We start from the raw sequence: 27,757 nt of genomic DNA, 5'->3' as shown, positions 1-27,757 counted from the left end.
ACCGCAGGTGGCGGCCGCGGGGTGGGCGGGGCGGTATTAGTCAGCGCCCCGCCCCCCGGCCCCCGCCCGGCCCCCGCCGCCGCCTGCGCGCCCCGCTGCCCGCGCGGCTTTCCCGCCTGTCTGCGCTGCGTCCGCGCCGGCTCCCGCCGGTAAGTGACCCCCGCGCGCGACCCCCGGGACCCCCGCGGGGCGCTGCCGCCGCCGGGCCGCCCTTCCGGGGCCCCCGACCCCTCCCCGAGCTCCCGACCCCACTCTGGAAAGGCCCCTGGGATCTCCAGTCCCCGGCACCCTGGGGTCTCGGGACCCTTCCTCTCCCAGACGCGCCCAGAATGCGGGTCCCGCTGGGCAGGGCCAGGGGCCGCCGAGCCCGGTCTCCTGCTCCCCAGCTCCTGGGAACTCTGGGGAGTCCCGAGCCTGCCCTCGTTTCCCCTGGAAGTTGCCTAGAACTTCGGGGAGCCCCGGAAATCCCCTGGGATGTGGGTCCCTTGTCCCCGACAGACGCCGGCGCCCGGTCCCGGGGATGTGTGGTCTCCGTCCCCTGGCGCCGGCTCGGACCCCCCACCCCCCTGCGGCCCGCCCCCGGCCCGCCCCCCGCTGAGCCGGCCCCGCGCCCCCGTCTTTCCCCAGGTTCTATGGGCAGAGGCGCAGAGGCAGCCGCGCGGCCCCAGAGCGCGCCGTGCGCCCCCGTCGGGGCGCGGATCTAGCCCCCTCGCCGCCGGCGCCATGGCCCTCTCCCAGGTGCAGTGCCTGGACGACAGCCACGTGAACTGGCGCTCGAGCGAGGCCAAGCCCGAGTTCTTCTACAGCGAGGAGCAGCGGCTGGCGCTGGAGGCCCTGGTGGCGCGCGGCCCCGCCGCCTTCCGGGAGGTGCTGCAGCGGGAGAACATCCGCGACTTCCTCTCGGAGCCCGAGCTCCAGCGCATCCTGCAGACCATCGAGGTGTACGACCCGGGCTCCGAGGACCCGCGGGCCCCCGGCCGCTTCGGGGGGCCCGAGGACGGCGACGGCGACGCGGAGGGGGCCAGCGGGGCGGGCGGCGCGACCCTCACCGAGGCGGAGCCGCTGCCCTCCCTGGAGTACTGGCCCCAGAAGTCGGACCGCTCCATCCCCCAGCTGGACCTGGGCTGGCCCGACACCATCGCCTACCGGGGCGTGACCCGGGCCAGCGTCTACATGCAGCCCCCCATCGACGGGCAGGCGCACATCAAGGAGGTGGTGAGGAAGATGATCAGCCAGGCCCAGAAGGTGAGGGGGCCCCGCCCCCGCCGCCACCCGGAGATGGGCCCCTGGGGGCGCCTGGCCTGTCTGGGGTACTTCAGTGCCACGGCCGAGGAAGGGGATGCCTGGGTCCCCTGGTGGGTGGCGGGGGCTGTGCCCAATCCCAGTGGGTCTCTGTGCACAGTTGGGGGGCAGTTTCCAGGCCCCCTGGAAGTGGGCGGGGACGAATGGCCAGCTCTCTCTCGCTGGCTCTCCCCTGGGACGGCTCTGATCCGCTCCCGAGGAGCAGGGGACTCTGATGCACACTGCGCGACCTCTGGTTTTATGGGGTGCAGACAGGAGCCTGGGGGTGGGGATGGCCCCAGAGCTTGAGAAGAGGCCTGGGTCCACCTGAGGCTGGCCAGAGGTCCAAGTCTGCAGCTGGCTCTGCCCTGGCCACGCTGGGCAGCCACGAGTGAGGTGCTCACCCTCTCTGAGCCTGCTCTTGGCAAGGGAAGAGCTTCTCCCGGCTGGGACGGGAAGTGTGGGGTATGGCGTGGTCTTCAACAGGGGACTCAGAGTAAGGCCGGCCGAGCCTTGTCCACCTGAGTGGAAGGGACTGCAACTGTTGTCTGGATCCCCTTTTCCTGGCCCTGCAGGCTGTGCAGCAACCCCAACCCTGGGTGCCCCGGTGATGGCTGTACCCCACTGACACCTATTCTGAGATCCGAAGGCAGCCGGGCCATGACTGGCCAGCTGTGACCATGGGCAGGGGCTTCTTCCTCCGAGCGGAAGTGATTTTCCCTGGTTGCAGGACACCTGACACGGCTGGCAGAGGCTGACTTGTGGGCTGTGTTCAGAAGGATTCTGAAGCTCAGTCTGAGGAGTGACTGATCAGTGTCTGACCTGGCCTTGGGCGTGGCGGGAGGTATCACTAGCCGAGTCCACCACTCACTGCTCAGGGGAGGAAGCAGCCCAAGAGCGGGGCCAAGAGCAGGGCTGTGGACCTCACTGGCTGACAGACAGACAGACCCTGAGGGAGCTCTTGGGCAGGGACCACAAGTGGGTCAGGCACTAGCAAGGGGGCTGGGGCTCAGGTTCCCAGGATGGTGAGTCCCTGCCCCCAGGCGGGGGTGGAGCCGCCGGGTGACCTTGTCAGGGAATCTGCCCCCGCGCCCGATGTCTCCAGGCGCTTGGGGGCCGTGGCTTTTACTGGTGTGTGCACGGGAGTGGCGAGTGGCGGGGATGAAAGCTGCGTCTTTGGGCTGTTGTGCTGGCAGGGAGGGAGATGGGGATGGGGAGGCGGAGACAGGGACTTTCTTCGGTTCTCAAGTTGACTAATCCCCCCCCAACCTGTGTTGGTGACATCAGGGTCGGGTCGCAGAACTCAGCTCCCTGGGAGGGGCTGTCAGGCTCCCATTACTCAGCCTCAACCCCCATTTTTAAACTGGGGAAACTGAGGCCCTGTGGCGGAGGGGCTTGACCTGGCGTGCCTGCTTCCCCTCCTGCCCGCCTCTCCTTCCATAGGGAGGGGCGGACACCAGATACCAGATTCCAGCGTGGCCTGGGAGCGCCCAGAAGCATCTAATCTGCCCCAGACAGAAAGAGGATGCCTGGCCCAGGGTGGAGCCAGATTAGGGTGCCAGGGCCAGGCCGGGCACTCCGGGCTTCCCCTGAGACTCCCGGGCCACCTCCCCACATCCCCTCGGCCAGAGCTAGGACTCAGCTGCTCCGTGCAGTCCAGGGGACCCCCTGAGGCCCCAAAGCCCCGCAGGGTCACCCGTGTCACTTGGCTGAGGTCACACAGCCAGAAAGAAGCAGATCTTGCATTTGAACCTGGGTCTCTGGCGCCGCAGTCAGGCAGCAGCCTTTCAGACAGGTGAGCATTAGCCTCCCTGCGCTTTCATGCCTCCCAGGACGGGGGGCTCACTCTCTCCTGGGACCGCCCGCCTTCCCTCAGACGGCAGTGTGGAAAGCTTAGGGGGAGTCCTGGCAGCCCATATCAGGATGGGTCTCAGCGGTGATGGAGGCCCAGCCCCTCATCTTACAGACAGGGACACCGAGGCACAGAGAAGGACAGTGACTCGCTCAATGCCACACAGCGCGTTGGTGAGCCCAGCCCTGTGTGTTTCCCGGTCCCATCTGCCCTCCATCCTGGGACCTGTGTCACCCTCAGGCACCACAGCTACTGCTCACTAAGTGCTGGGTCCTGGGTAATCGCAGATGTGGAAACTGAGGCCCGCCCGGTGCCCGTCCTCACACTCCGGGCTCTGTCCTTTGCTCCTCCTGACCTCACCCTGGCAGCCGCAGCGACAGGCCGGGCCTGGGAGGGGCAGCTGATCCAAGCTCCCTGCCGTCGCCCCCGCTGCTCCCCGGGCTGGCAGGGGCCGGGCCGCGACGCTGACGAATGCTGACGGGGCGTTTCGCCCGTCCTGCCGCCGGGAGCGCTCCCCAACTTATCTCCCCCCCTGAATCACCTCCTGGCCCCCCGCGCCCGCGCTGCTTCCTCTGGTCCCTCGTGCCAATGCTTGGAGACGCCCTCCCCGCCCCCCGGGGCCTGGAAGCAGGGGACCCTCCTGACCCGGGTCCCCCGGCCCCTTCCCGCCCAGGGCCTGTGGGCTGGGGCCGCCCGTGCTGAGTCAGCCGCCACCTCTCACCCCACTCCGTGTTGTCAGCACAGAGCCAGACCCCGGGGCAGGGAAGTGACGCAGCAACCTGCGCCAGCCTGGCCGCCCCTTTCCCGAAAGGCTTAGACTCACGGGCCCGAGTGCTGGGGCCAGTGTCGCGTTCTCCCGCCACCGCCACGAGCCCCGGCTCCTCTCCGAGCCCTGGCCATCCCGTCTGTAAAATGGGCACAGATGCCAAAGACTCTAGGGTCCTTTCAGCCCAGACATCCTGCTGCCCTGTGATTCTAGACTCTTCTGGGACAAGAGACGGCGGGTCCTGGGTCTTATTCCAACCTGCTGTGTGGCCCCAAGCAGGCAGCTTGACCTCTCTGATCCCTTTCCCACCTGCCAGCTCCTCCGCCCGGGCACCTGGCTGCCTCCCCCTCTGCCAGCCCCTGAGAGGTGGTGATTTATCCAGGGAAAAGCCTGCCTCGGGGTTCCAGCTGCATGCCAGGGGCTGGGCTTGTAGCATCTCGCCTGGGAGGGCCAGGCCCAGCTCCTGCTGGAGCCCCTGTGAGAGGGGCGAGGCCAAGTGGGTTGGGGGTGCTGACTGGAAAAGGCAGAGAACTTCCGGCAAGTCTCTTCTCCCACAGATGCCAAGCCCCCCCCCCCCAACAAAGGCTCCTAGCAGACCCCCAGCTGGATCCCTCCCCGGGAGCTGGCAAATCCCACCACCTCTGTGTCCCAGGTGAGGAAACTGAGGCAGCAGTGGCAAAGGTGGAACAGAACCAAGGCCCCCGCCTGCTGGGCCAGGGCTTGGGCATGGAGACCCGGAGCTGGCCCATTTCTCACCCAGGTCCACCCAGCCAGGGAAGGGCCCTGCCCCCTGGTTTCATGATGCCCGATTAATTATATTAATCTGGCATTTTTTTCCCTCCCAGCCTCCGCCTTCACCCGCCAAAGTCCTGGCTCGCACTTGGCTCCAGGAGAATAAAGGCAGCTTAACGAGGCACTTACTAAATACCAACTGCATGCCAGGTGCTGAGCGGGCACTTTACCTGTTCTGTCTAATCCTGCCAACAGCTCGGTAAATGGGGTCTGTGGGGCTCAGAGAGAATAACCTACCCGAGGTCCCAGAGCTGACAGCGGGTGTTGCTGGGCCCAGGTCCCAGGTCTGCTGGCTCTCGGGGGTCCCCCTCCCTGGAGAAGTGCCCTGGTTGTTCCTTCTCAGCCCTGCCCGGCATTTGGGGGCACCCGAGCCTTGGCCCCCAGCTTCACGAGGCTCCTTGCCCACATCCGGCATCTACACCTGGTCATTCCCACAGGTGGCAGAGGGCTCACCTCGAGGGGGTCCATGACATGGGCCGGGGCTGGTGGGAGCCAAGGCCACCCCTTTTGGGGGTTGGGGGACCAGGACACCCCCAGTGCCATGAGAGCCCAACCCAGAGAGAGGCAGCCACTGGCCCGGGCTCCCGGCAGGTTCTGGCAACTCCCAGCCCGGTGCCCGGGGCCCTCACCTGTCAGGGTGGGGACCATCTGATAATGTAATCCCAGGTGTTGGCGCCTGCTATCTCCAAAGCCTGCCTGCCCAGTGGGTGTTTGCATCTTAATTGAGAGTTTTCAGGTGAGCTGGGGCTCTGTTGGGGCCCCACGGGGTGGCGCCTGATATACACTCGTGTGACAGGTGAGGAAACCGAGGCTCAGAGTGGGCGGGGCCTGCAAGGGTCATGTGAGGGGTCCACAGTGTGGTCTGGGTGGGTTTCCAGGACACCCCATTGCCCATCCCTGCCTCGGAAGCCTCTCTGAAGCTGAGTGTCCTGCAGAGATACGGCCCACCCATACCTCGTGCCCACCCTCTGGAGGTCCCCGGCCCCCGCTCCCCTGTCCAGCTTGGCCACCCCCATCTGAATGACCTCTGGCTACAGTTTCTTCACCGTGAAAAGGGGATCTGGGCACATGAGACTCGTGTGATACTGAGCCCTGTGTGATACTGAGCATTGTGTGACACTGAACCTTGTGTGATACTGAGTCCTGTGTGATACTGAGCCTCATGTGATGCTGAGCCCCGTGTGATACTGATTCTTGTGTGATACAGAGCCCTGTGTGATACCGAGCATTGTGTGACACTGAACCCTGTGTGATACTGAATATTGTGTGATACTGAGCAGTGTGTGACACTGAGCCTCGTATGATACTGAGCCTCATGTGATACTGAACCCTGTGATACTGAGCCCTGTGTGATACTGAGCATTGTGTGATACTGAGCCCTCTGTGATAATGGGCTCTGTATGATACTGAGCCCTGTGTGATACTAAGCATTGTGTGATACTGAGCCCCATGTGATTCTGAGCCCCATGTGATACTGAGCCCCGTGTGATACTGAGCTTGTGTGATACTGAGCTCCGTGTGATACTGAGCCCCGTGTGATACTGAGCCCTGTGTGATACTGAGCTTGTGTGATACTGAGCCCCATGTGATACTGAGCCCTGTGTGATACTAAACATCATGTGATACTGAGCCCTCTGTGATACTGAGCTTGTGTGATACTGAGCCCTCTGAGGATGCCTGGTGAGGGGCAGCAGGGCAGGTGGGCTGAGGCCTTGGGAGGGGGCTACCCCAGCCTCCTTCATGGGTCTGAATGCTTGGGCTCAGGGACCACCCAGGCCAAATGCAGGGGGGCAAGGTGAGAAAACAGACTTCAGCATCATAGGGACCCAGGGGTGACCCTAGCCCTGCCACTGTCTAACCATGGCCCCCTGAGATGGTCTCTTCACCTCTCTGACCCTTTGTCTTTTCTTTAGTGCCACAGTGATGCTACCACCTGCCTCATAAAGCTGTGGTGAGATCGAAATGGCAACAAGTCAGGGAGGATGGGTAAAGCATGTAGCTGATGTCCCATGGAGTCCAGTTCTCTGTCCTCTCCCTCTCTCTCTACATCCTCACTCCTCCCTGGGAAGTAGTGTGGGTTGAGCAGTGGTGAGCTCCCCGTCCCAGGAGGAGTTCAAGCCAAGGCCTGGTGGAATGCAGTCGAGAAGACATGGGCCCACCACGAGACTTTTCCAGGCCCATCTTCCCTGGGGCATTAGGATTATCGGTCACTTGTGGGCACTGGAGAGCTTTTTCAGGCTTCCACATCTCTGCTTCTGAGATCTGCCAGTTTGAAAACTCTGCTTGGGCCCTTCTCTGACTGCGGAATCGTCTTCTTGGCTGGATCTGGCATGCTCAGGCCTGGAAGCTTGGAGGATTCTGAGGCCCCTTGGGGTGGATGGGAGAAGAGAGCATCTTATCCTTTTGCATCTTCCTCTTGGGGTGCAACCCTGGTCACCTGACGCCCATTCCCCACTCTCTGTCTGCTCCTTGCCTCCGCGGCATTCCTGAGTGACGTCCTTCGGAGCTGGCTGGAGGCTCGGGCCGGGCTCCCACGCCAGCTGGGCTTGGCCCGGGCCTTACGGCTGCTGCAACTGAGTGGCCTTCGGGAGGCCAGAGCCTCCTTTAATTGGCCTTAATGAGGCTTCTGTCTTAATAGCGCAGAGGGCGGGGAAGGGTTTCACAGAGCCGACGAAGATCAGAAGGGAAAGGGACCGTGGCAGTTACCTAACCCAGCTCCCCACTTCGCCAACAAGGGAAACTGAGGCCGTGTTCATAGACTCCCACCCCCTCTCCTCCAGATGGCGAGATAAGACACTTCCCTAAACACGACCTCACTCGGGGACGGGCTGTTGGGCAGAGGATGGCACCCTGGTTTGGAGAGTGCCAGGCGCTCGCTGTCATATCTAAAAATGTCTTTATTTCACCTTTGGTTTGGAGGGATACTGTCCCTGGGTATAAAATTCTAGGTTCACAGTTTCTCTGTTCAGGAGTTTAGAGATAGCACTCCAACCCCCACTGGCTCGCCTTGTTTCGATAAAGTCTGCTCACATCCGTTCCCCCGTGTGTAACGTCTTTTTCCCCCTCGGGAAGCTTCCGAGATTTTTCTCTTCTTTATCACTGGTTTTCAGCAAGTTGATTTTAACGTGCCTCAGTGCAGTTTTCTTCATCTCTCTCCTGCTTAGAATTCATTGAACTTATTGGACCCGTGGATTTATAGTTGTCATCAAATGTGGAAATGTGTTGACCATTTTTTTCCAGATGTTTTTCTGTTCTCCTGAGAATCCAATTCCATGTATACTTGACCACTTGAAGTTGACCTGCAGTTTCTTGAGGCTCTGATCATTTTGCCAGTCTCTTTTTCTGTGTTTCATTTTGGATGGCGTCTACTGATGTATTTTCAAGTTCACTAATCTTTTCTTCTACGCTGTCTAATCTAGTGATTCCCATCTGATGTATTTTTCATGTCAAATGTATTTTTCACCTTTTGAAGTTCAATTTAGATCATTTTAAAAATATATATGCATGTATATATATGTACATCTTTTATATATAACTTTTTGAACATATGGCATGCCGTTATAAGTGTCTTCACATCCTTGTCTGCCAATTCTAATGTCTGTCAGACAGTTTTGGGATGGTTTTGACTGGTTTTTCTCCTGTTTTATGCAAACCTGGTGATTTCTGACTGGATGCCAGATATGCTGGATTTTATCTTGTGGGCTGCTGGAGGGTTTTATTGTTATTATTATTCCTTTTAATATTTTGGAGCTTTGTTCTGAGATGGAGTTAAATTGCTTGGAAACAACTAAATGCTTTTAAGCCTTGCTTTAAAGCTCTATTAGGATCAGAGCAGACTTCTTGGTAGAGGTTGGCAAACTCTGGTCCACAGGCTAAATCTAGCCCACGGCCTACTTTTGTAAATAAAGTTTAACTGGAACTCAGACACAACGTCTGTTTACGGCTTGTCTGTGGCTGTCTTTGAGCTACAGCCGCAGAGCCGAGTGCTTGTATCCGAGTCCACACGGCCCCACAAAACCTAAAATATTTCCTCTCAGGTCCTTTACAGAAAAAGTTTGCCGGCTCCTGGTCTCGGGCTTCGGCCCCACGCCCCATGCGTTGGGAAGGGTTTCCCCTCCGGCTGGTGGGAGCATAAACCGTTCCTGGTCCTACGTGGTCTCCAGCAACTGTTCCACCTCTCCTTTCCAGAGGTTTCTTTCCCAGGCTCGTTTCGTCAGTGGTCAGCTGAAAACTCGGGGTGTACCCTTTGGAGAGCCCTGGAGTTCTCTCTCTGCAGCTCCAGTGGTCTGTCAGGCAAAATCTGGCTGCCAAGCTCTGACCCCCGTCTCCTCTCCACAGGGAGACGGCCTGCAGCCCCTCCCCACCGCCCGCGTGCCTGGACACGCTCTGGGGACCGCCCCGGGCCGCTGTGTTTCCCTCCTCTCAGGCATCCCTGGGCAGAGCTGCCCGTTGTCCGTTGCCTGAAAACCATCGTTTCCTCTTTCATCCAGTCTGTGACTGTTCACGGCTGGACGAGGACGCTGTGTCCGAGGCCTTTTGGTGGCTGTGGTCCCAGCAATGAAGGGCACTCGGGGCGTGTTCCGTGCTCCCTGCCCGTCAGCCTCCCGGCCTGCTCCGAGGCAGTGGGAAGCCGGGGGGTGCCGCTCCGTGGCCCGTCTGCTCTGGTGGGTGCCGTAGGTCTCGTGGCGAGCGCTTGGGTAGGTGGAATGAGGAGGTGGAGGAGAAACAGAGAAATAGGGGCTAGTGCTCACTGAGAGCTCGTTCTCCCCGGTAGGCCCAGGCCAGCGAGCTTGCACTTTATTCGCACACATTCCTTTCATCCTGGAGGGTGAGCCTGGTTCTTCTCCCTGTGGGGAAACCGAGGCACTTGCCCAAGGCAGGGTGAGCTGCCGGAGGTCGCACTGCTCTCTGTGGCCTGTCCGGTGGGTGGCGGCTGGAGCCTTACAAAGGATTTGTCACCCACTGGTGGTCGGGCTTCCAGGTGGGGAACTGCCCCCCTGCCCGGCCTCAGGGCCCAGGCTCCGGGGGGTGACAGGTCAGTCGCCTCCATCTCCGGGCAGCTCCAGGAATGTAGAGTTGACACGTCTGCAACCCACACGTGAGGGTCAGGGCTGTGACAGGGAGGAGCCCCAGGGGCAACATTTGGGTTTTGAAGGAATTGCCCAGGTGGAGGCCGAAAGGGAAGGCAGCCTGGCAAGGAGCATGGCCCGTGCAGGGCGCCGGTGGCTGGGGGCAGACCCTGGGGGACACGTGCCGCGGGGCCCATCTCGCCCCTGCCCCTCCTCCCCTGGACGCTGCCACTGGGACCTGCTGTTTCCACTCGCCCTCTGAGTACACCTCTGCCTCAATGGTGGGTTCTGTGGACGCAGGAAAGCCAGAAAACAACTCTTGTGGGTGCTGGGGAGCTGCGGGCAGAGCGTCTGCAGCGGGCGAGGCGGGGAGCCTGAGGTTATGGTGCAAGAGGGAGGTGGGGCCCGGGCAGTCGGGATTCCCTCCCCAGCCGTGGACGAGGTACCCCGGCCGGCCCAGACAGGCCACGCCGGGCACCTGGGCAGGGCGCAGGGAAGTCGGGCATCCCTTAGTGGACAGTGGAGCAGGGGAGGCCCTTGGACTGCACATTCACAGATGGGGAAACTGAGGCCCAGGGTAGGGGTTGCCGCTCACCCAGAGCTCCAACCTTGGGTATGTTCTTAGGGGGCCCCAGACTGCTGCCAGGGGCCGCGGGACACCCCCATGACCCAATGCCGGCAGCAGTTTTTACAGGGCTGGAGGGGGGTCTGTAGGGGGGTGGGGGGCAGAGCCGGCTCCCCTGGGGCACAGATGCTGCCCCCCGTGCCCGGGCGCCCCGGGCCACTGCCTGGGTGTCGGAGGCACCCACATCTACGTCCTCTCCTCTCTGAGCGACTGTTTTAGCAACTGTCACGTTCGGGGGCGAGTCCACCACTTGTCCCCTCCCAAGGATGTTATGGGGGTTCTGAACCCTCTGGAGGTTGGGGGGCGGGATGGGGATGGGGAGGAGGCTGGAGCAGCAGCCCAGCAGAGGGAGAGAGGTGGGGGATCCGCAACACAGGCAGGGGCCGAGCTCGGCACGTGTCCCGATCCGCCGGGCTGGGGAGGGGGTGGCCATGGAGAAAGGAGGCGTGAGGGCCCAGCCCTGGGGGGGTCCCTGCAGGGAGAACGCACTGTGGGGGTGACCCATTCAGCACAGCCCCGGGAGAGACTGCGGGAGGCCTCAGGTCTGAGGTGGAGGGAAGGGGCTGGCGTGGGGGTGGGGGGCTCTCACCATCCGGCCCCCCTGCTGCCTGCCCGCTCCCCCCATCCGTGCCTCCAGCCTGACCCCTCTGCCCTTTGCGCCTTGCTCGTCTCCCTCCCAGGCCCCCTCCCTTCCCTGGGACTTGGGCTAAGCAGCCTAGGAAGGTGGGGGCTGGGGCCGTGTCCCTGGGTGAGGGGCTTCTGGGTCTGGGCTCACCGTCCTTGCTCCTGGGACATCACTCACAGCGACACGGCGGGTCCCAGAAGTCACGAGAGGAGCTGGCCTCAGAGCTGGGCCCAGCTGCCCGCGGGGGTGGGGGGTGCCTGGGCTCCGGCCTGTCCTCCCGTCTGTGGCCCAGGGCTCCTGGGGGGTGCGGGGGTTCCGCCCGGGTGGGTGCGTCAAGCCATGGACAGAACCTGAATGTGAGCCTGGCCAACACCCCAGGGGGCAGATGGAGAAACTGAGGCCCAGTGACCATCTGTGGCCATCCCAGGCCGCCAGCTTCCTGAGGTCACCCCTGGGTGTCTGCTTGTGTTCCCAGTGGATAAAAGTGCCCCGAGGCCTCCCTGAGCCTCAACATGTTCACCTGCTGCGAGCACCCAGACGGGTCACTGGGCGAGGCTGTGGGTCTCTCGGACCCTCAGTGTCCTCGTCTGTATAACGGGAGTAGCAGCCGCCCCTTGCAGGAGGCTTGGTGGACCGAGGGAGGTGATGGTCACCCCGGTCCATGAGTGGCCAGGGCCAGCTGTCCCTGTCAGGAGCAGGAGGAGCTTGGGATGGGGCCTCAGAGAAGGAGCCAGGGTTCCGGCCTAGGACTCTGGCCCTAGGGCTGACAGGACTTGAGGCCCCCCAAGAAACCTCCGTGGCTCTGACTAGATGGTAACCTGGGCGAGCCAGCAGCCCCCAGGACCCTGTGTGGACCCACTGTGGGGGGCAGGCCCCGACCCCTCTAACCGGACAGCAGACGACCCCTGGATCGGGGGTGACGGAGAGCAGTGCCAATGGCCCGGGTCCTGCTGGGCCCGGCTGATGTGCGGGTGACGTGCCCCCAGGGGAAAGCGTGTTGGCTCTACCCAGACTCAGCCCCTTTCCGGGGTGGCACATGAAGCTGGGGGGCGCCAGGACACAGGGGCCTTGGGGCTGGCCTGGGGATCGGGGGGCCTGAGGGTGGGATGGTACCCTGCCCCCTTCCAACCTGGTCGCGCCTCAGTTTACCCAGCTGCAAATTGGGCTCGAAGCAGCACGTGTACCCTGTAACAGTTGATGCCAACTCGGGGAGATGGCAGCTGTGGATGTCCATGGGGAACCCCCCACTCGGGGTTGGGGTCCCGCTTGGGGGTAGCTGTGTCTGGGTGTGCTCAAGTCCCTGCTATACGGGTGAGAAAGCGGGGCCCACAAGCTGGGGTCCCCATGGGGCAGGGCGGTGGGGCCTGAGGCCCGGGAGGAGCTTGGCCGGCCTGGTGAGCTCACCGTGGGGTGTGCAGACACGTCCCCAGTGGTTCCAGGCCACCTCCCGGCCCTTCGTCTGCGGTCCCAGCCCTGGGAGCCCTGCCAGGCTGCCCTCCTGGGGTCGGGGAGGACATGTGGCTACTGCTGGGCCGTCCAGCCCAGGACTGGAAGGTTCGAGCCGACTGTCCCCAGCTGTGTGTTGCGGGGCCCTGGCCCCTGAACGGGCTTCTCAGAGTGGCGGTGGTCGGACAGCCCCCAGGGACACACGTCTGTCAGAGTCAGCCACCCGGGCAGCCATGACCCGGCACAGCCGGGCTGCAACTTCCCTTTAGCTGCCCCGTTGGGACACGGAGGAGAGGGGGTGCCAGGGAGAGACTGGGGGCTGGGGCAGGGCCTGACGGTCACCCCACAAGGCAGTCCCTGCTCGTCTGGGCTGGCAGCACCCCACGTCCACACCTGCTGCTGCCTGCCTGCCGGGCCTCGGGCTGCTCACCCCCCAGGCCGGATAAGCTGGGGTGGCGGGCAATGCTCCCTGCCCCGGCTGCCACCCTCAGCCGCCTCCAAGAGGCTGGAGCTCACCTGCTGTGACAGGTGCTGTCAGGTGACAGGAGGGGACGTGCTGACTCGGGCCCTGTCCACGCCAGTGCTGAAGTCCACACTGGCTGGGATGTGCCCCTTCCCTAGCTGGTGACCCCAGCCACGCCCCGGGTCATCTCAGCGTCCCGGGGTGCCGGCACGAGGCCCTGGGACGGCCCCCAGAGCAGATCAGAACGGAGGCCAGGGGCTGAGCCGGAGCTGGGCCCTGCCTTCCTGCGAGTGGGGACAGCCAGGGTGCGCGCTCGGCACCCAGAACCTTCCCAGCCCGCAGACCTTTGGAACAAGCCATTCCCAGGCTGCTCATAAACCCCGCTCCCTCCCAACTCCGTCTGGTCCTTCCCTCTCCACCTTTCCCGGCTGGATTAGCTGAGCTCTGTTTTCTGTGGTTTTGCCTTACGGAAGCAGTGGGGATATCAGATGTGTCCCCACCTTCCCCGCTGCCCCCAGAGAGGCCAGTCCAGCCCCTGGTTGAGCATCCCCACGTCCCGAGTGTCGAATCCTAAAGCTGGGGTGCCAGCCAGGCCCCCCAGATTGAGCAGCCATACCACACATCCTGGTCCGGGGTGCGGGCCTGGATTGGGGTGTCCCGGAGGGTGTGGTGGGGGCGGGAGGGCTGTGCGGTCCCCCCGCTGAGCTGCCTGACGGCCCCCGGCTCTCTCTCCGCTTCCAGGTGATCGCTGTGGTCATGGACGTGTTCACCGACGTGGACATCTTCAAGGACCTGCTGGACGCCGGCTTCAAGAGGAAGGTGGCCGTGTACATCATCGTGGACGAGAGTAACGTCAAGTACTTCCTGCACATGTGCGAGCGGGCCCGCATGCACCTGGGGCACCTCAAGGTGAGCGGCCGGAGGGCGGGGAGGTCATTCAGTCAGTCAACAAACACCAGGTATCCGCAGTTAAGTGATCCCAGGGCCTCCTGCCAGGTCGCTGAACATCCGGAGGGACAGGGTGCTCACCACCTCCCACAGCCAGAGGCGAGGTAAATATGGTCACGTGCTGGCCAGGTGCTGCTTCCCCTGTCGTTTGCCAGCAGCCTGTTCACACTGGTTATCTGTCCTTGCTTGCACACCTCCAGTGACTGGGAGCTCACCACCTCCTCAGGCAGCTGTGCCCTCTCTGGGATCCAGGGTCTTGTCTCTCAGATAGGAGCAGCTGGGCTCGCCCGCTCAGACACCTTGGCACCCTGTGCCCTGGCTGGGGGCAGGAACAGCCCTCCTTCCACCCAGCCGTGACTTGGCACCACCCATGTGCAGCTTGTCCCCCCCGGGAGTGTGGCTCAGGACGCACAGGGAAGCCGAGCAGGGGGGCGCTGGCTGGTCAACGAGGGTTGGGCCCTTACCCCGTAATCTGGGGGCCTTCGCCCGGGGCCCTCCCACCCCTGTCCTGGGCGGGGTCCTCTCAAGTGGGCACGAGCTCGTGGCCTCAGCCTCCATGGCTCCGGGTTGTGGTGCCTAGTCCCCGATGCGCTGACCCCGGCCCTGCGCTCCCCGCTGCAGTTGAACGAGCCCCCGGGATGGAGGAGCCACGGTGCTTGAGCAGCAGTTCAGAAACCCCCAGGCTCTGCTTGGGAGAGCCCCCTCCTGTGTGCCCGCCCCTGCCCAGCTGGGTGCTGCCCACCCCGAGTTCCCACGTGTGAGCCCTAGTTCGCAGATGAAGCCGGATTTTAACCCAGGGCCTGCCTGCGGTGGTGGGATGGGGTGTCGTCCCTGGCTGGAGTTTTTCAAGCTCCCAGGAAGAGGGAAGAGAAGCTGGGGGGTGGGCGCTGGAGACATGGCCCTGGGCTGCACGGCCCCCTCCCTCACTGAACCCCAGCCCTGCCGGCCTTGCTTGGCCCTTCGCTCCCCAGAAGCCCCTCAATTTGATGGGACAGATGGGGAAACTGAGGCCAGAGGGAGGCCAGGACCCGCCCCCAGGCCTCCTGCCCAGTCTGGGGCTGCGCCCGGAGGAACCGACAGGGACTGGGAGAGCACAGAGCCCCTGTGCCCGTCGTCCCGGGGTGGAGGCTGCACGTGCCGTGGGGACGCTGGGGTCCTGCCCACACGTGAACCCACCTGTGGTGCCCGCCCGCTGTGCTGCCTGGGCACATGCCGCCAGCTCCTCATGACTGTGACGTGGCCTCGCAGGCTGTTTGCAGATGAAATGACAGGAGACGGGCTGTTAAGAACACGGTGTGGCGTGGCCGTTGGCGGAAACATACGTCATGAACCGAGGCCCTGGGCCCTGGGGGGACGGTGTCCGGTGCGAGGCCTCCCCCCCGCCCCCGCCAGCCCCTTGCCGACTCCCTGACCCCAGGCTGACCGCTGGCCCTGCAGCGGCCCCGGCCCAGCCAATGCCCACAGGTGACGTCAGCTGGAACCCGGCGCTGGGGGTCGGCCGACACCTGCGTGGGAAAGCGTGGCCCTGGCTTCCTCGGCCTCCCCTCGGAGCCAGCCCCGTGCTGGCCAGGAGTCCCCCGGTCAGGGCCTGCCCGCCCTCTGCCTCTCTGCCCACGGGCCTGCTCGGGAGCACGTCCTCTGCCGGTGACGCCTGGGCCCGCCCTGCACCGACCTGCCCAGGATCCGCACTGTGGCCAGGGGTGCCCCCGGCGGCTGGGGTCGGGCGTCAGCGTGGGGAGACGGCCCTGTGCCGACTCGCTGGGCCTCCGTCTCCCCATCTGTGGAGTGGGGACACCGCCATGGGCAGCTGTCAAGACAGAGGGCAGCTCTGGGTGTGGGGGTCACCCGGTCGTGAAGCCTTCCCGTTCCTTCTGGAGGTGGGCACGGCTCTTCCATGAGACCCTGGCTCTGGTCTGGGTCCCCTCCCCACTCAACACCCTCTTCCAGGCAGCCCCCGCCAGCCCCCGCCCCCCAGGCTCTGCGCCCACAGCCACGCGTTTGGGAAGGCGCTGCCTTACGCACGGGCTACCCCACACCAGCGTCCAGGGGTCCCAGCCTCTCCAGGGTGAGAGCCCCCTGCCCAGCGCCCAGGAGCAGCCATGGCTCTGAGCCCCCTGTGGGGGTGATGCCGGGAGCCAAGGGGTGCCCAGGGCCAGTGGGAACCGGGTGGGGTCTCCAGACCTCCAGCCCAGGAGCTAAACCATCGGTGGCTGCGTGCGGCCGGACTGGAGAAACCGGCAGCCACCCGGGCAGAGGCCGAACCTGGTTCTGATGCACAAGCAGCGCCAGGCCGGGCAGCGCTGGGAGGGCCCCGGGTGGGCTCACAAGTACCAGTTGCCAGCTCAGGCCCCCCGGCGGGCCCGGGCCCCCACCCCTCCTGGGTCTCTCCTCCAGGGACCAGCAGTGGGGGCCGGGGGGCTCCTGCATCCTGCCCTCCCCAGCCTGGCTGCACATGCAGTGGCGGCACGGCCCGGGGGTGCTCGTCCAGCAGGGCTGGTCGTCTGTGAATGACGTTTTTGAAGGTCATGACCAGGGGGTGCTACTGGTGTTCTGTGTGCAGAACCGGGGGCTGCTGGTCGACACCCCACAGAGCACACGACGGTCCCCGCAGCAAGGGTTTGTCCAGCCCAGAGGGCGTGAGCCAGGCGCCCCTCAGTCCGGGCCTGGGGGTCAAGAGTGGTTCCCCAGGGGCTCCCCAGCCCCCAGGGCCACGACAGCCCGGAGCTTCGGCCCCCTGCACCCCTGGCCGGGCCTCATTTGGCCCCCAGCTCGGGCCCGGTCACCGTACATGTTTGGGTCCCTCCCCTTCTCCCAGGCCTGGGTGCTGCCCAGTGGGCCCCTCGGAGGGCAGGGCCTGGACGGTGCCCTGGTGGCATTGGTGCCGGGGTGCTGAGCCCATCCCCCAGCCCTCCAGGAGACTCCCCTCGCCAAGCCGCACCCGACTGTCCCAGACGGCAGCTGACAGTTGCCCTGGGGAGTCGGCCCTGATGGTACGGTCACACTGCCGGGTGCCGGCATCTCCTGGGACCCCGCCTGCACCCTGTGGCATGAGGCTGGGGAGCCCAGTTCACACTCGGGAAGCCTGGGGTGGGGTGCAGCCAGGGCCGGAGGTGGGGGTGACTGCAGCTCCAGAGGTCCCTGACCCCCTTCCCACCTGCTGCTGCCAAGCTTGGAGTCAGCTCGGCGGGCCCCAACCGGCTGTCTTCCTTGTCCCCTGCCCAGGGCGCCCTGCTGTCCTCACGGGGACCAGTCACTGCCCCCCCATTACATCTGCAGAGACTGTCGTCCCTGGCAGTTCCCGAAGGTCCACCGAGCTGCCCCGGGCCGCCCACTGGGCCTGACGTCTCTGCGCCCTGTCGAGACAATGTGGCTTTGTGGATCCTCCTCTGCTCCCCTGAGCCCGGACTCATGAGACGTTACCTCATCAGGGCCAGGCCCCTGGGGTAGCCCCACCCAGGAACAAACAGGCAGGGGGTGGGCCAGGCGTCCGGGCTGGGGGTGGTCCCTGCTGCAGCTCCTTCCTGCAGCCAGCGCAGGGCTGGATTTCCAGGCCACCCCCCACCCAGTGTGCAGATGGGGAAACCGAGGCCCAGAGAGGCTTAGCAACCGGCTTAGAGTCACACAGCAATTCTCCCAGGGGCTGAGCCTGTCTGAGCTGTAAGGGGCTGCCCCTCCAAGCTCCCAGGCGAGGTTTGGGGTGTGGGGGGACGGGTGCTGCTGAAAAGGGTACCGGTCCCAGCACCCCGAGCGTGCCTGCGGGAACCCAAGAAGCCATGGGGCCAGGCTGCGGTCGGGCAGGTGACAGGATGGCTTCCTACCGCCTTCCCGTCCCCGAGTGTGTCCCGTGCGGGTACAGAGTCACATGCACTAATTGTTCTGGGCCGTGGCCAGCTTCCTGCTGAGCTGGCCCTGTGCAGACAGGCCGCGGCCTGCAACAGGAGAGCCGGAGGCTGATCTCGGCAAGGCGGCCGCGGGAGCCGGGGGGCAGCGGGCGGGCAACCACAGGTCTGTGCCCGTCGCGTCAGCTTCAGGGTGCGGCCTGGGGGCTGCCCTGACCCGGAGGGGCCCGCTCGGCCCCAGCCCCCCGTTCTGTTGCCCCCTCCCTGACTTGTACCCACCTCGTCCCCCGACACACACCCAGCAGCCTCCGCCCTGTCCCCTTCCTCCGCCTCCCCGTTGGTGCATCCTCCGCTCTGGATGCCGGAATGTTCTGTCACTGCTCTCCTCCTCGGAATGTTCTGTCACTGCTCTCCTCCTCCCAGGCCCTCAGGCCCTCGCCCAGCCCTCCATCGGCAGTGGGGTCTTGGGTCAGCTCCTCTCTGGAGCTCTGTCACCCACCCCTCCCTCAGCCGACCCCGAGGTCCCCTGCCTCCTCGCGGCGGGCGGGTGCTGTCCCTCTGCTGGGAACGGCCCTCCCCCTCCTCACCTCTCACACGGCGGCCTAGGGGTCCTCTCTTCCCGGGAGCGTCCCCCAGCCCTGCGCCCATGGTTGCTCCCCTAAGGGCTGGCATTCCGGGTTGTTGCCATTTACCTACCTGATCCCCAGTCCTCTCCAGTGGGGTGCTTGACACGGTGACCCCTGTGGGCAGCTGGGGGCCCCAGCCCAGTTTGAAGAGTGAGTAGATGGATGCGTGGGTTGGGGGTAAGCGGACAAGGGGGACAGAGGAGTAAACCACAGGTCAGGCCAACAGAATGTGGAGGGCAAGCGCCCCAGGGTGGCCCAGAGCCCCTCGTGGATAGTGAGCCTCCCGTCCCAGGGGGCGTGCAAGCAGATGGGTCATGGTGCTGTCTAGAGGTGTCTTGCCCTGGGCCAGAATCACTGGGGCTTATGCTAAAAATGGGAATTCCCAGTCACTGAGGGGGTTCCCCCCAATGTGCCCTTATCACTCTCTTGCCCACAAGCCTCCGTTCCCCCACCAGCCTGGCCCCAGGCCCCTCTTCCGGCAGGGCGCCGCTCCCCCGCCCTCCCGGACCCCCGTGTGGCTGAGCAGTGGCGCGGTGCCCGCTAACTGTCCCCTCCCCTCCTCCCCGCCCAGCGCCTGCGCGTGCGGAGCAGCGGGGGAACCGAGTTCTTCACCCGGTCAGCGACCAAGTTCAAGGGTGCCCTGGCCCAGAAGTTCATGTTCGTGGACGGCGACCGCGCCGTGTGCGGATCCTACAGGTGACGCCCGCTTCCCGGCCGCCTCCCGCCTCAAGCCTGCCCTGCGGCCCCCCGCTGTTCCGGCCCTCGGATCCCCGCCGCCGAGGGGCACCCCACCTCCCCCTCGGGGATGCCCACGGGGGCCTTCTGTCCACGCGGCTGCCTGGCTGCATCTCCCAGCCTGGGGGGCGGGGGGCTGGGCCAGGGTGGTCGCCCTGAGAGCCGCCCTCGGGAACGGGATCAGAGTGGGGACCGCGGTGTCCATCCCTCCCCGAGGCTGCCGGGGACCCGGGCAGTGGGCCCCTCACGCTGTGGAGGAGGCTCAGGGCGGCTGGGGGCTGTCGGTGGCCGAGGGACAGATGGTGGCACCAGCCCCCGTGTGCGGGAGAAGGTCCCAGTGCAGCCTGGGTGTGCCACGTGCCACCTTAACACAGCCTCATCCTGGCCCGAGGGGGATGCGCTGACGCCCCATTTGATGGAGGGGAAAACTGAGGCTCAGGTGGGTGGAGGAGGCTGCGTGTCTCCTCCGCCCTGGCCCCCTTCTCTTGCCTGACCCGGGGCCTGAATCCGCCGTCAGGGTTGTGTCCGTGTGCGGGTCCAGGCGGGGCTTGGGGGCTCCTGACCGCGCGGCCCCCTCTGTGTTGCAGCTTCACGTGGTCAGCCGCGAGGACGGACCGGAACGTGATCTCCGTGCTGTCCGGCCAGGTGGTAGAGGTGTTCGACCGGCAGTTCCAGGAGCTGTACCTCATGTCGCACGGCGTCAACCTCAAGGGCATCCCCATGGAGAAGGAGCCGGAGCCGGAGCCCATCGTGCTGCCCTCGGTGGTCCCGCTGGCGCCCTCGGGCACCGTGGCCAAGAAGCTCGTCAACCCCAAGTACGCGCTGGTCAAGGCCAAGAGCGCCGACGAGCTCGCCAAGTCCTTCCCAGAGCGGCCAGACGCCAAGGAGCGGCCAGACGCCAAGGGGCCACCGGGACTGCGGGGCCCGGCGCTGGCCGAGAGGCCGGGGGACCTCCCCGAGCTGCCCCTGCCCGTGCACCCGGGGCTGCTGAACCTGGAGCGGGCCAACATGTTCGATTACCTGCCCACCTGGGTGGAGCCGGACCCTGAGCCCGGCAGTGACATCCTGGGCTACATCAACATCATCGACCCCACCATCTGGAACCCCCAGCCCAGCCAGATGAACCGCATCAAGATCCGGGACACGTCCCAGGCCGGGGACCAGTACGAGCCGTGGCGGCAGGGCCAGGGGAGCAGCTCGACCCCGCGGCCTGGCCCCGAGAACGGCCTCCCCCAGGGGGGCCTCGAGCCACAGGCTCCTGTGCCCAAGCCCCGGACGGTCCCCGTGGCGGAGCTCCTCGCCCAGGAGGGTGGCGATGCCAGCTCGGTGCCGGAGACCCCCAGGGAGGAGGCGGCTCAGAACAGGACGGGCTGCGGGACGGCAGATCCCGGCTGGGCCCCGCTGCAGCGGCAGCTGTCTGTGACCCAGGATGACGCCAACGGCCTCGGGGCGGCGGTCCCCAACGGGCTCGATGGGGAGGAGGAGGACGACGATGACGACTATGTGACCCTCAGTGACCAGGACAGCCTGTCGGGCAGCTCCGGGCCCGGCCCTGGTGCCCGACAGCCCTCAGGGGCCTCCTCCGTGTCGGACGAGTACTTCGAGGTCAGGGAGCGCACAGCCGCTCTCCAGAGGCGCCACTCCGAGCAGGTGGCCAATGGGCCCGGCCAGTCGCCCCGCCGGCAGCTGAGTGCCCCCCACATGAGCCGCGGGACCTTTGGGGGGCCCCTGGTGGGCTCCCCGTGGGCCCAGAGTCGGAAGAGAGAAGAGGCGGACGCTGCGAGGAGGCTGCAGGCACAGGTGTCCCCAGAGAAGCAGGCCCAGGTAGGTGAGGGGTGGAGGTGGGGGGGTCCCTGCACACCGGAAGCCCCTTCTCCCAAATCCCCCGAGAGCTCAGAATTGTCATCTCCCAGATCAGTGTCCCCAGCTTATCAGATGAGGAAACAGACGCATGGGGTGGAGTCGGGAGCCGCTCAGAGCCACACGACAGGCCATTACCAACTCTGGGGGCTCCCAGCACCCCGTTTCCAAAAGGCAACCTCATCTGGCTTTCGGGCGCCAAAAACCCCAGTGTTACCGTGTCTTAGCACGGCCCTGCCCGGCGGGCCTTTGGGCCCCTCGTTGGTAGACGGGGATTTGATGGTGGCACAGAGAGGCTGGTTCACAGCTCTGAGGTCACACAGCAGCAAGTGAAGGGCCGGGATGCGCACCTCAAAACCAGCTGCCTCCAGGGGCCCTGGGCCCCTTCCCCAGCCCTCGCCCTTGGCCCTGGGGGCCTCCTACCTGGGTAGAGCACGCGGCTGATCATCCCCGGCATGATCATCAGCACCATGGGGAGCATCTTGAGGTAGCCGGCCAGGACGGAGCCGGCCTTCGCGTGGTTCAGGTCCCGGGCGGACAGCGACCGCTGCACAATGACCTAGTGAGCCAGGCCCAGCGGGGGGTGGGTCCCGGCCCTGCGCCAGGCCCACCCCCCGCCCTACCTGGGACCCTCTGTTAGAGCAGTGGCAACGCCGTCCCGCTCAGCTTTAGCCACCGGCCAGCCAAGATCCGATGGAATCTCACCCCACTTAGCTGAGCAACCGGGGCCAAAAGGCACGTGCGTCCTCGGGGCTCGGGCTCCCCGTTTGTCAGCTAGGGAGACCGTGGGTTCTCCAGGCCCGGGAAGGCATCAGCCCCCTCCTCTGGGATCTCCCGGACCCCCAGACCTGGGCCCTGGCTTGTGTCCCTGGTAGAGGTCAGGGATTCAAAGAGCTGGGGCTTTGGAAAGCTGGCGGTTCAGTGGGGTGGGGGGACAGCTGAGGGGTGCCACCTCCTCAAGGGGCAAACCCCAGCGGGGCCTCGGTTTCCAGATCAGAACGGGAGGAAGAGGGAGGGGCTGGTTTCCACCGAGAGGGCTCTGCCCTGCGCCCTACGGTTCTCCTTGAAAAAGTTGTCTAACGTCTCAAAACAGCTAGACTGGGGTGCAGCTCCTTCCTTTGCTGGGCAGTTCGCCCCTTTGCAGCTTACGCAGCTCCAGGGCTCTTAGGATCGGCCCAGAGTTGCACAACCTGTAACTTTTAAGCACGTTTTTCTCTCACTGTCCCGCAGTTTAGATCGCCACCCCCGGTTCAGAGGTGGGGATTATCTGTGGTTTTTAATTTGTTTTCTAATCGTGTTAATTGAACGGACACCTGCTTAGCCTTCACCCCTCGTTTAACTATAAAAGAAATGAGTGTCGGCTGTAGAGGGCAGGTTGGTTTCAGGCCTCCCTGACCAGCTCCTGGGACCTGGGCCACAGCCTTGACTCTCCCTGGGCCTCAGTTTCCCCATAAGGACAGATAGGGGGTTTAGATGAGTTTCTCTCTAAAGACTCCTCTCCCGTAACATCCGGTGACTGTAAGTGTCCCCTCGGTGTCCAAGGCACCGCGTCGCGAGTGAGCACCACCGCGGGCGTCCATCCCGTGCCGTCCCTCCTCAGCCCCAGACCGGCCACTGCACCTCCCCGAGTCTGTGAAGTGACGACTGATTTGCACGGCTTCACGAGGACCAGATGAGTCGTGGCCTTTGGCCTTTGCAGCTCCCTGGTTCCCGGTGTAGACGGCCCAGCCATGGCCTTGGAGCTCCCTGGTCCCCGTGTAGACGGTCCTGCCGTGGCTCGGCTCTTCTGGCCCCTGGTGCACACTCACTCCCTTTCTCAGCACGTTTTAGGCTTGGCTTAAGGTGCGGCCTTCAGAGTGAGCCACGCTGCAGGGCTGGCTTCGGAGGATTTGAACTTGGCCCCACCTTTTGGGAAGTCACTGAACTGCCCTGGAGTTCTTGGTAAAGAGAGATAGGAAAGCCTCCCTAAGGGGCTAGGGAGTGCACCAGTGCTGGGCCCGGCCTGCCGCAGGAGCTCGAACGCTTATGGTTCCTAGAAGGATCACGAGTGCTGCCAGCGATTAAAGGAGAAGAAAACCGTCTCCAGCCCCAAGTCCCCGGACACCGGCGGGCTCGTGCACCACCCAGGCTGGAGGGAGCCGAGGGGGCCTGCTGGGCTGTGCCCTCCCCATCTGACGGACGGGGAAACTGAGGCCTGGGGAGGGGCAGGGTCATGGCAAGAACCCAGGCCTCAGCTTTTACTGGGTTTGTCTCTGACTGCGAGTGCCACTGCTCGTTGTGGGAGAGCCGGGGACATGGGGACGTAGAGGGGAAAGGGTCACCGTCCTCGCGCCTCTCAGAACCACAGCCTTCGCTTCGGCCAGACCGCGAGCATGTCTGGCCGCGGAGCTGTGTGGAGTCGGACTCCCCTGCCCTGAGAAGCCCCCGGTGGCTAGGGAGGGTCCCGGCAGAGACGGGGGGGCGAGTGGGACCAGGCAAAGAGGCCCAGCCCACAGCTCGGGGTGACCGGGGCCCAGGCGTTCTGCACACAGAGCCGAGCTGCCCGCACTCGGCGGGGATTTCCTGACCACTGAGGCCAGGCCGGGCCAGGGGCAGGGAGGGGTGAGGAGGGTGGGGCGAGTGTGAGCAGCGGGGATGCTGGGCCTCACCCGGGACCACCGTGGGGTCCAGCAGCCCTGCCCCGCCTGCCGCCTCGGCCCCCTGTGTGACCTCCGAGGTCCCGGCCTGCTCTGACCCCGAGGCCGGCATCTGTGCTCTCATCGGCCTTCATGGGAAAATCTCCCGAGCAATGTTACACCCAGAGACGCCACACCAAGGCCACGCCAGGCACTGCAGAGCCGGGAGGGAACGAGAGATGCTGTGGGGTGAAGTGAGGGGCTCAGCCAGGCACCCCCAGTGCGCCCCCCACCCCAGCACCCAGCCCTGCCGGGGGAGCTAGGAGACCTCTGCTCCGGGCCCACACAGAAGTCCGGGTGCAACATGTTACAGAGGGGGAAACCGAGGCACAGCCTCCCAGGGCTTCCTACGCCGTCTGCCCTGGGTGACTCCCCCCAGCTGGGGTGCAGGGAGGGTCTTTTGGCAGACACTGGCTGCACACCCGCTCATCGGCTGGGGGGGGCGGCCCCCCGAGGCCCCGGTCCCTAGGCAGGCGGCTGTGGCCCCGTGACGTGACTCTCCACTCTGGGTGAGGATCTCAGTGCTGCCCTCTCGGGGCCTCTGGTTTTTGGCTGTAATCGGGGGTGCCCAGGCCTCCCTCCTGTGGTGGCTGTATGGGGGGCCTCCATGAGCTGCCGTGCCCGGCTTGGAGGGGTGACCTGAGGCCCCAGGAATGGGGTGCAGAGGGAGGGCCCCAGCTCCAAGGGGGGGCAGACAAAGGCCAGCACCCCCCCAGCCTGTGCCCCATAGGCCTTACCCACCCCATATGCTCCCCACAAGGCATGGCAGGCAGCCGCCCCGCCAGGATGGGGTCTGAGGTCATCCAAGGTCAGACTCCTGAAGAAGACCCAACACCCTTCACCAAAAGACGGCTGGGTCCAGAGCAGCCCCCGTGGGATGGCCCCACTGCCCTCCTCCACCTGCGTCCAGCCCCGTTCAGGATGTGGGGGGACGGCTGGGGCAGAGGGGTGGCCGGGAGCTACGGGAACTGGCCCTGTGGGTTGCCCCAGGGGTGCCAGGCTGCACAGCCACTGCTCAGCCTCCCAAAGGATCATTCCCACGTGGCAGATGGGGAAACTGAGGCCCGGGGTGATTAAACAGCCATGTCTGGGGCCACCCAGCAGGGAGCTGCAGAGCTAGGGTGCAGACCCCGGTGGGCCCGCCTGGGGGGTGCTGGAGCTGACCCCTCTTGCCTCCTGGCCTGCAGATGGCCTCACCACCCCCCTTCTCACTCCCAGGGCCAGCACTTCCTCCGTTACGGGCTCCCTGCCTCGGGGACCAGGGAGAAAGACGGCTTCCCACGCCCCCCGAGGGCCCCAGGACCCCCCCGGTACCGCCCAGCTGCTGACAGCACCCAGAGCACCCCCAGAAGAGCAGGCCCGGCCACGGCAGGCCCCCTGCACTGGCCGGCCAAGGCCAGCCCTGCAACCCGAAATGCCAGTGCTGGCAGGACCGCCAAGGAGCACTCCAGCCCCCTGGGGATCCCGTACTCCAAACTGTCCCAGGCGAAGCACCTCAAGACCAGGACCGGCAGCCCGTGGGCCTCATCCGACTCCAAACAGAGGACCCAGGCCCCCAGGGACCCCAAGGAGCCCTAACAGCCCCCCGCCAGCCCAGCGCCATGCCCTCGGCAGCCCCGGACGTGCCCGAAGCCGACACGGGTGGCCGGTGTGGACACCCACCTGGTCGGTGCACCAGTACCAGGTGGCCATGACGGTCAGGCCGAAGGTCATCCCGGTCCAGGGCAGGTCCCCCGTGGAGGGGTCCCGGAACATGTGCATGGCGTCCGCGCGTGGCAGGTGGCACGTCGTGTTGGCGACGGTCCTGCGGGGCACGGCCCGGGCGTAGGCTGCCTCCAGCTGCTCGTAGCCGCCGATCTGGTCGAAAGCTGGAAGGGCCGGGGCGGCCGGGGGGCAGGCTGGGTGGGGGCCTGGCCCTGCTCCGGACCCCCACCGCCCTCACCTCCCAAGGACCCCACACGCCTCCACCCCGAGCCTTTCCTGGGGCTCGGAAGGCGCGGAGGGCGGAGGCGTTTCGGATGTTAACGGTATTTTATTTGTATTTAAGATGACGCTAGGAAACGGGCACTTGGCGTGCGGTCAGCCCGGCTGCAGCCACGCAGCGTCGCACGTCCACCAGCCTCGGGGCACCGGGTCCTCCACGATTCGAGGAGGCAAAGGTGCTATTTCTTGACATTCAAGGACCTTCCCAAGGAGCCTAAAGTGTTAAAGTCTAACCTGCCAAAGTCACGCTACTTTGATAAAGCCGAGCGTGGCTGGCGACAACACGGCCCCCACCCTCGGGGTCCAGAGAGGAGAGCAGAGTCCCAGGAGGGTCAGGGGCTCCAGGGGCTTCGTGCACGAGAGGGGCCTTCCCCAGGGAGGTCCAGACCACGTCTGCTCACCCCCTCGCTACTCCTGCCACCTCGGGCTCGTGGCCCCCCATGGACAAGCTCTGGCACCCCCATCCCACCTGGCCCGGGCCTGGCTGCCTGGCACCCGCCCAGGCTGTGGGCTCTGGGACACCCGAGAGGAGACGGACGTACAGAAGCCCTGACACAGGACAAGCCCATCCCAGACCCAGGCCAGCACCCAGGGATCCCGAGAGGCTCGGAGTGCGTGTGCAGGCAGCTCTGGGTGATCTGTGCAAAGCTCCTCCGTGCAAATGAACGAGTGCTGCTCCAGGGGAAGGAGTCGCCGGAGCCCAGGCTCCCAGACGCTGAGTCCAGGTCACTCCCTTGGGATCATCCTGGCTCTGCTTGCTCCCATCTAGTGACGGGGAGCTCACTACCTCTGGGGGCTGCTCTACATGCTTCCCCTCCATTCCTCTCCAGCCTAGCAGCACCCTCTGTCTCAACTTCCTTCTCTCCTCACTTGCCTTTCCCTGGCGGGAGGTAGCATGGCCTCTTGGAATTGTGCACAAGATTTTTAACAGTTGGAGGAGACACCCAGGTGGTGCAGTTTTGTCATCTCCCAGCCGTGCATCTCCACACCCGCCCTCCACACCCAAGCCCAGACCTGAGGCCGCCCCGAAGCTGGTGACAGTAAAGCAGCCGGATGGGCGGGGAGCAGCCGACTCTGTGACCAGAACCCGGGGCTCCCCATTCAGCGAGCAGAGCCCCTGGGGAGGGTGGCCCAGCCCCGGCCCCTCACCTTTGACGGCCAGGAAGACAGCCCCCCCCACCATGATGAGCGTCTGCAGGGCATCCGTGTAGATCACCGCCGCCAGGCCCCCTGCGGGTGGAGATGGGAGAGCTGCAGGGCCAGGCCGGGCAGCCCAGGGGAGGAGGGACGTGGGACGTGACCACGGATAGCCTGCTGGACCACCGAGGAACCTCCGGTGGGGGGCTGCGGGTCATCCCCTGTGGCCGGCCTTGAGCTGGACTCATCCCAGCTGCTTCCCCGAGCCCCGGGAGGAGGTGACTGTCCCCTGCACATGCACCCCTGGGTCCCCCCCTTCTGCACGTGGCCCCCCCAATCCCACCTCCACCTCCTGCACATGCACCCCCATGTCCTGCACACACCCTTGGGTCCCCTCCCACACACACACCCCTTGGCCCCATGCCCTCTTCACCCCCACATGCCTGTGGACTCACATGTACCCCTGGGCCCCCACTTCCGCATGCAGCCCCCCAGTCCCACCCACACCTCCTGCACTCCCCTGCCCCCCCCCCCATTGCACATGCACCTAACCCCATGTCCTCCAAATGCACCCCTGGGTCCCCTCCCGCACGTGCCCCTGCCCCGCCCCCACCTGCCTGGCGCACCTGCGATGGTGTACAGGGCCGTGACGGAGAGCGTGAGGGTGACGGACAGGTAGAAGTTCCAGCCCAGGCAGATGTGCACGAAGAGCGCCCCCGCGTACAGGTCAATCTGGGAAGGGGGCGGGCAGGGTCACCACCTGCCCCAGGCCCAGGCACCTCGGGGCACCCCTTTGCCGCCACTGCCGCGGGCCCCAGCAGGCAGTCGCCCTCCCTGGGCACTGCACCCGAGGGGGAGATGGGGGACCCTGCCCGCCTGCCCACCCGTCCCCCAGGGCTGCTGCGAGGCCCGAGGCCCAGAGCCGGCAGTGAGCAGCTGGGGGCCCTGCTCAGATGTACAGATGCGACTGTTATCAATAAAGTCCTGAGTGGCCCACACTGTCGGGAGCAGCCTCGTTCTTGCCTCGGGCCCTGG

The 27,757-nt window shown here is 65.1% G+C and overlaps 2 protein-coding genes across 7 annotated transcripts in view; one reads left to right on the top strand and one right to left on the bottom strand.

Annotated features, from left to right (window-relative positions):
* Positions 1-27,757, bottom strand: part of SLC5A10 (solute carrier family 5 member 10) — a 52,141-nt gene that overhangs the window by 14,814 nt on the left and 9,570 nt on the right. For 5 of the 6 annotated variants that reach the window (XM_037810222.1, XM_037810223.1, XM_037810225.1 and 2 more), the window contains 4 exons: positions 27,349-27,454; positions 26,735-26,815; positions 25,265-25,470; positions 21,351-21,486 (listed from right to left, as the gene is read on the bottom strand). In XM_037810222.1, coding sequence (XP_037666150.1) covers positions 21,351-21,486; positions 25,265-25,470; positions 26,735-26,815; positions 27,349-27,454 — 529 coding nt within the window. Of the gene's footprint in view, positions 1-14,954; positions 15,675-21,350; positions 21,487-25,264; positions 25,471-26,734; positions 26,816-27,348; positions 27,455-27,757 lie in introns of those variants that run through there. The other variant, XM_037810227.1, reaches the window with a different exon arrangement.
* Positions 113-27,710, top strand: FAM83G (family with sequence similarity 83 member G). The gene is made up of 6 exons (XM_037810229.1): positions 113-149; positions 628-1,245; positions 13,661-13,828; positions 18,904-19,028; positions 19,655-20,891; positions 24,821-27,710. Exons 2-6 carry the CDS (start codon positions 724-726, stop codon positions 25,178-25,180), a joined length of 2,412 nt encoding a protein of 803 aa, XP_037666157.1. The 5' UTR covers positions 113-149; positions 628-723; the 3' UTR covers positions 25,181-27,710.

This window comes from Choloepus didactylus, chromosome 18, assembly GCF_015220235.1.
Source record: "Choloepus didactylus isolate mChoDid1 chromosome 18, mChoDid1.pri, whole genome shotgun sequence".
NCBI classification, from domain to species: Eukaryota; Metazoa; Chordata; class Mammalia; order Pilosa; family Megalonychidae; genus Choloepus; species Choloepus didactylus.
Note: the sequence above shows the minus strand (reverse complement) of the source record. Positions and strands in the feature narration are given on the sequence as shown.

Coding starts and splice junctions, on each gene's coding strand:
- FAM83G (XM_037810229.1), top strand. CDS start 724: ATGGCCCTCTCCCAGGTGCAGTGCCTGGACGACAGCCACGTGAACTGG. Junction 1,246..13,660: donor TGATCAGCCAGGCCCAGAAG/GTGAGGGGGCCC, acceptor CTCCGCTTCCAG/GTGATCGCTGTGGTCATGGA. Junction 19,029..19,654: donor GCCGTGTGCGGATCCTACAG/GTGACGCCCGCT, acceptor TCTGTGTTGCAG/CTTCACGTGGTCAGCCGCGA.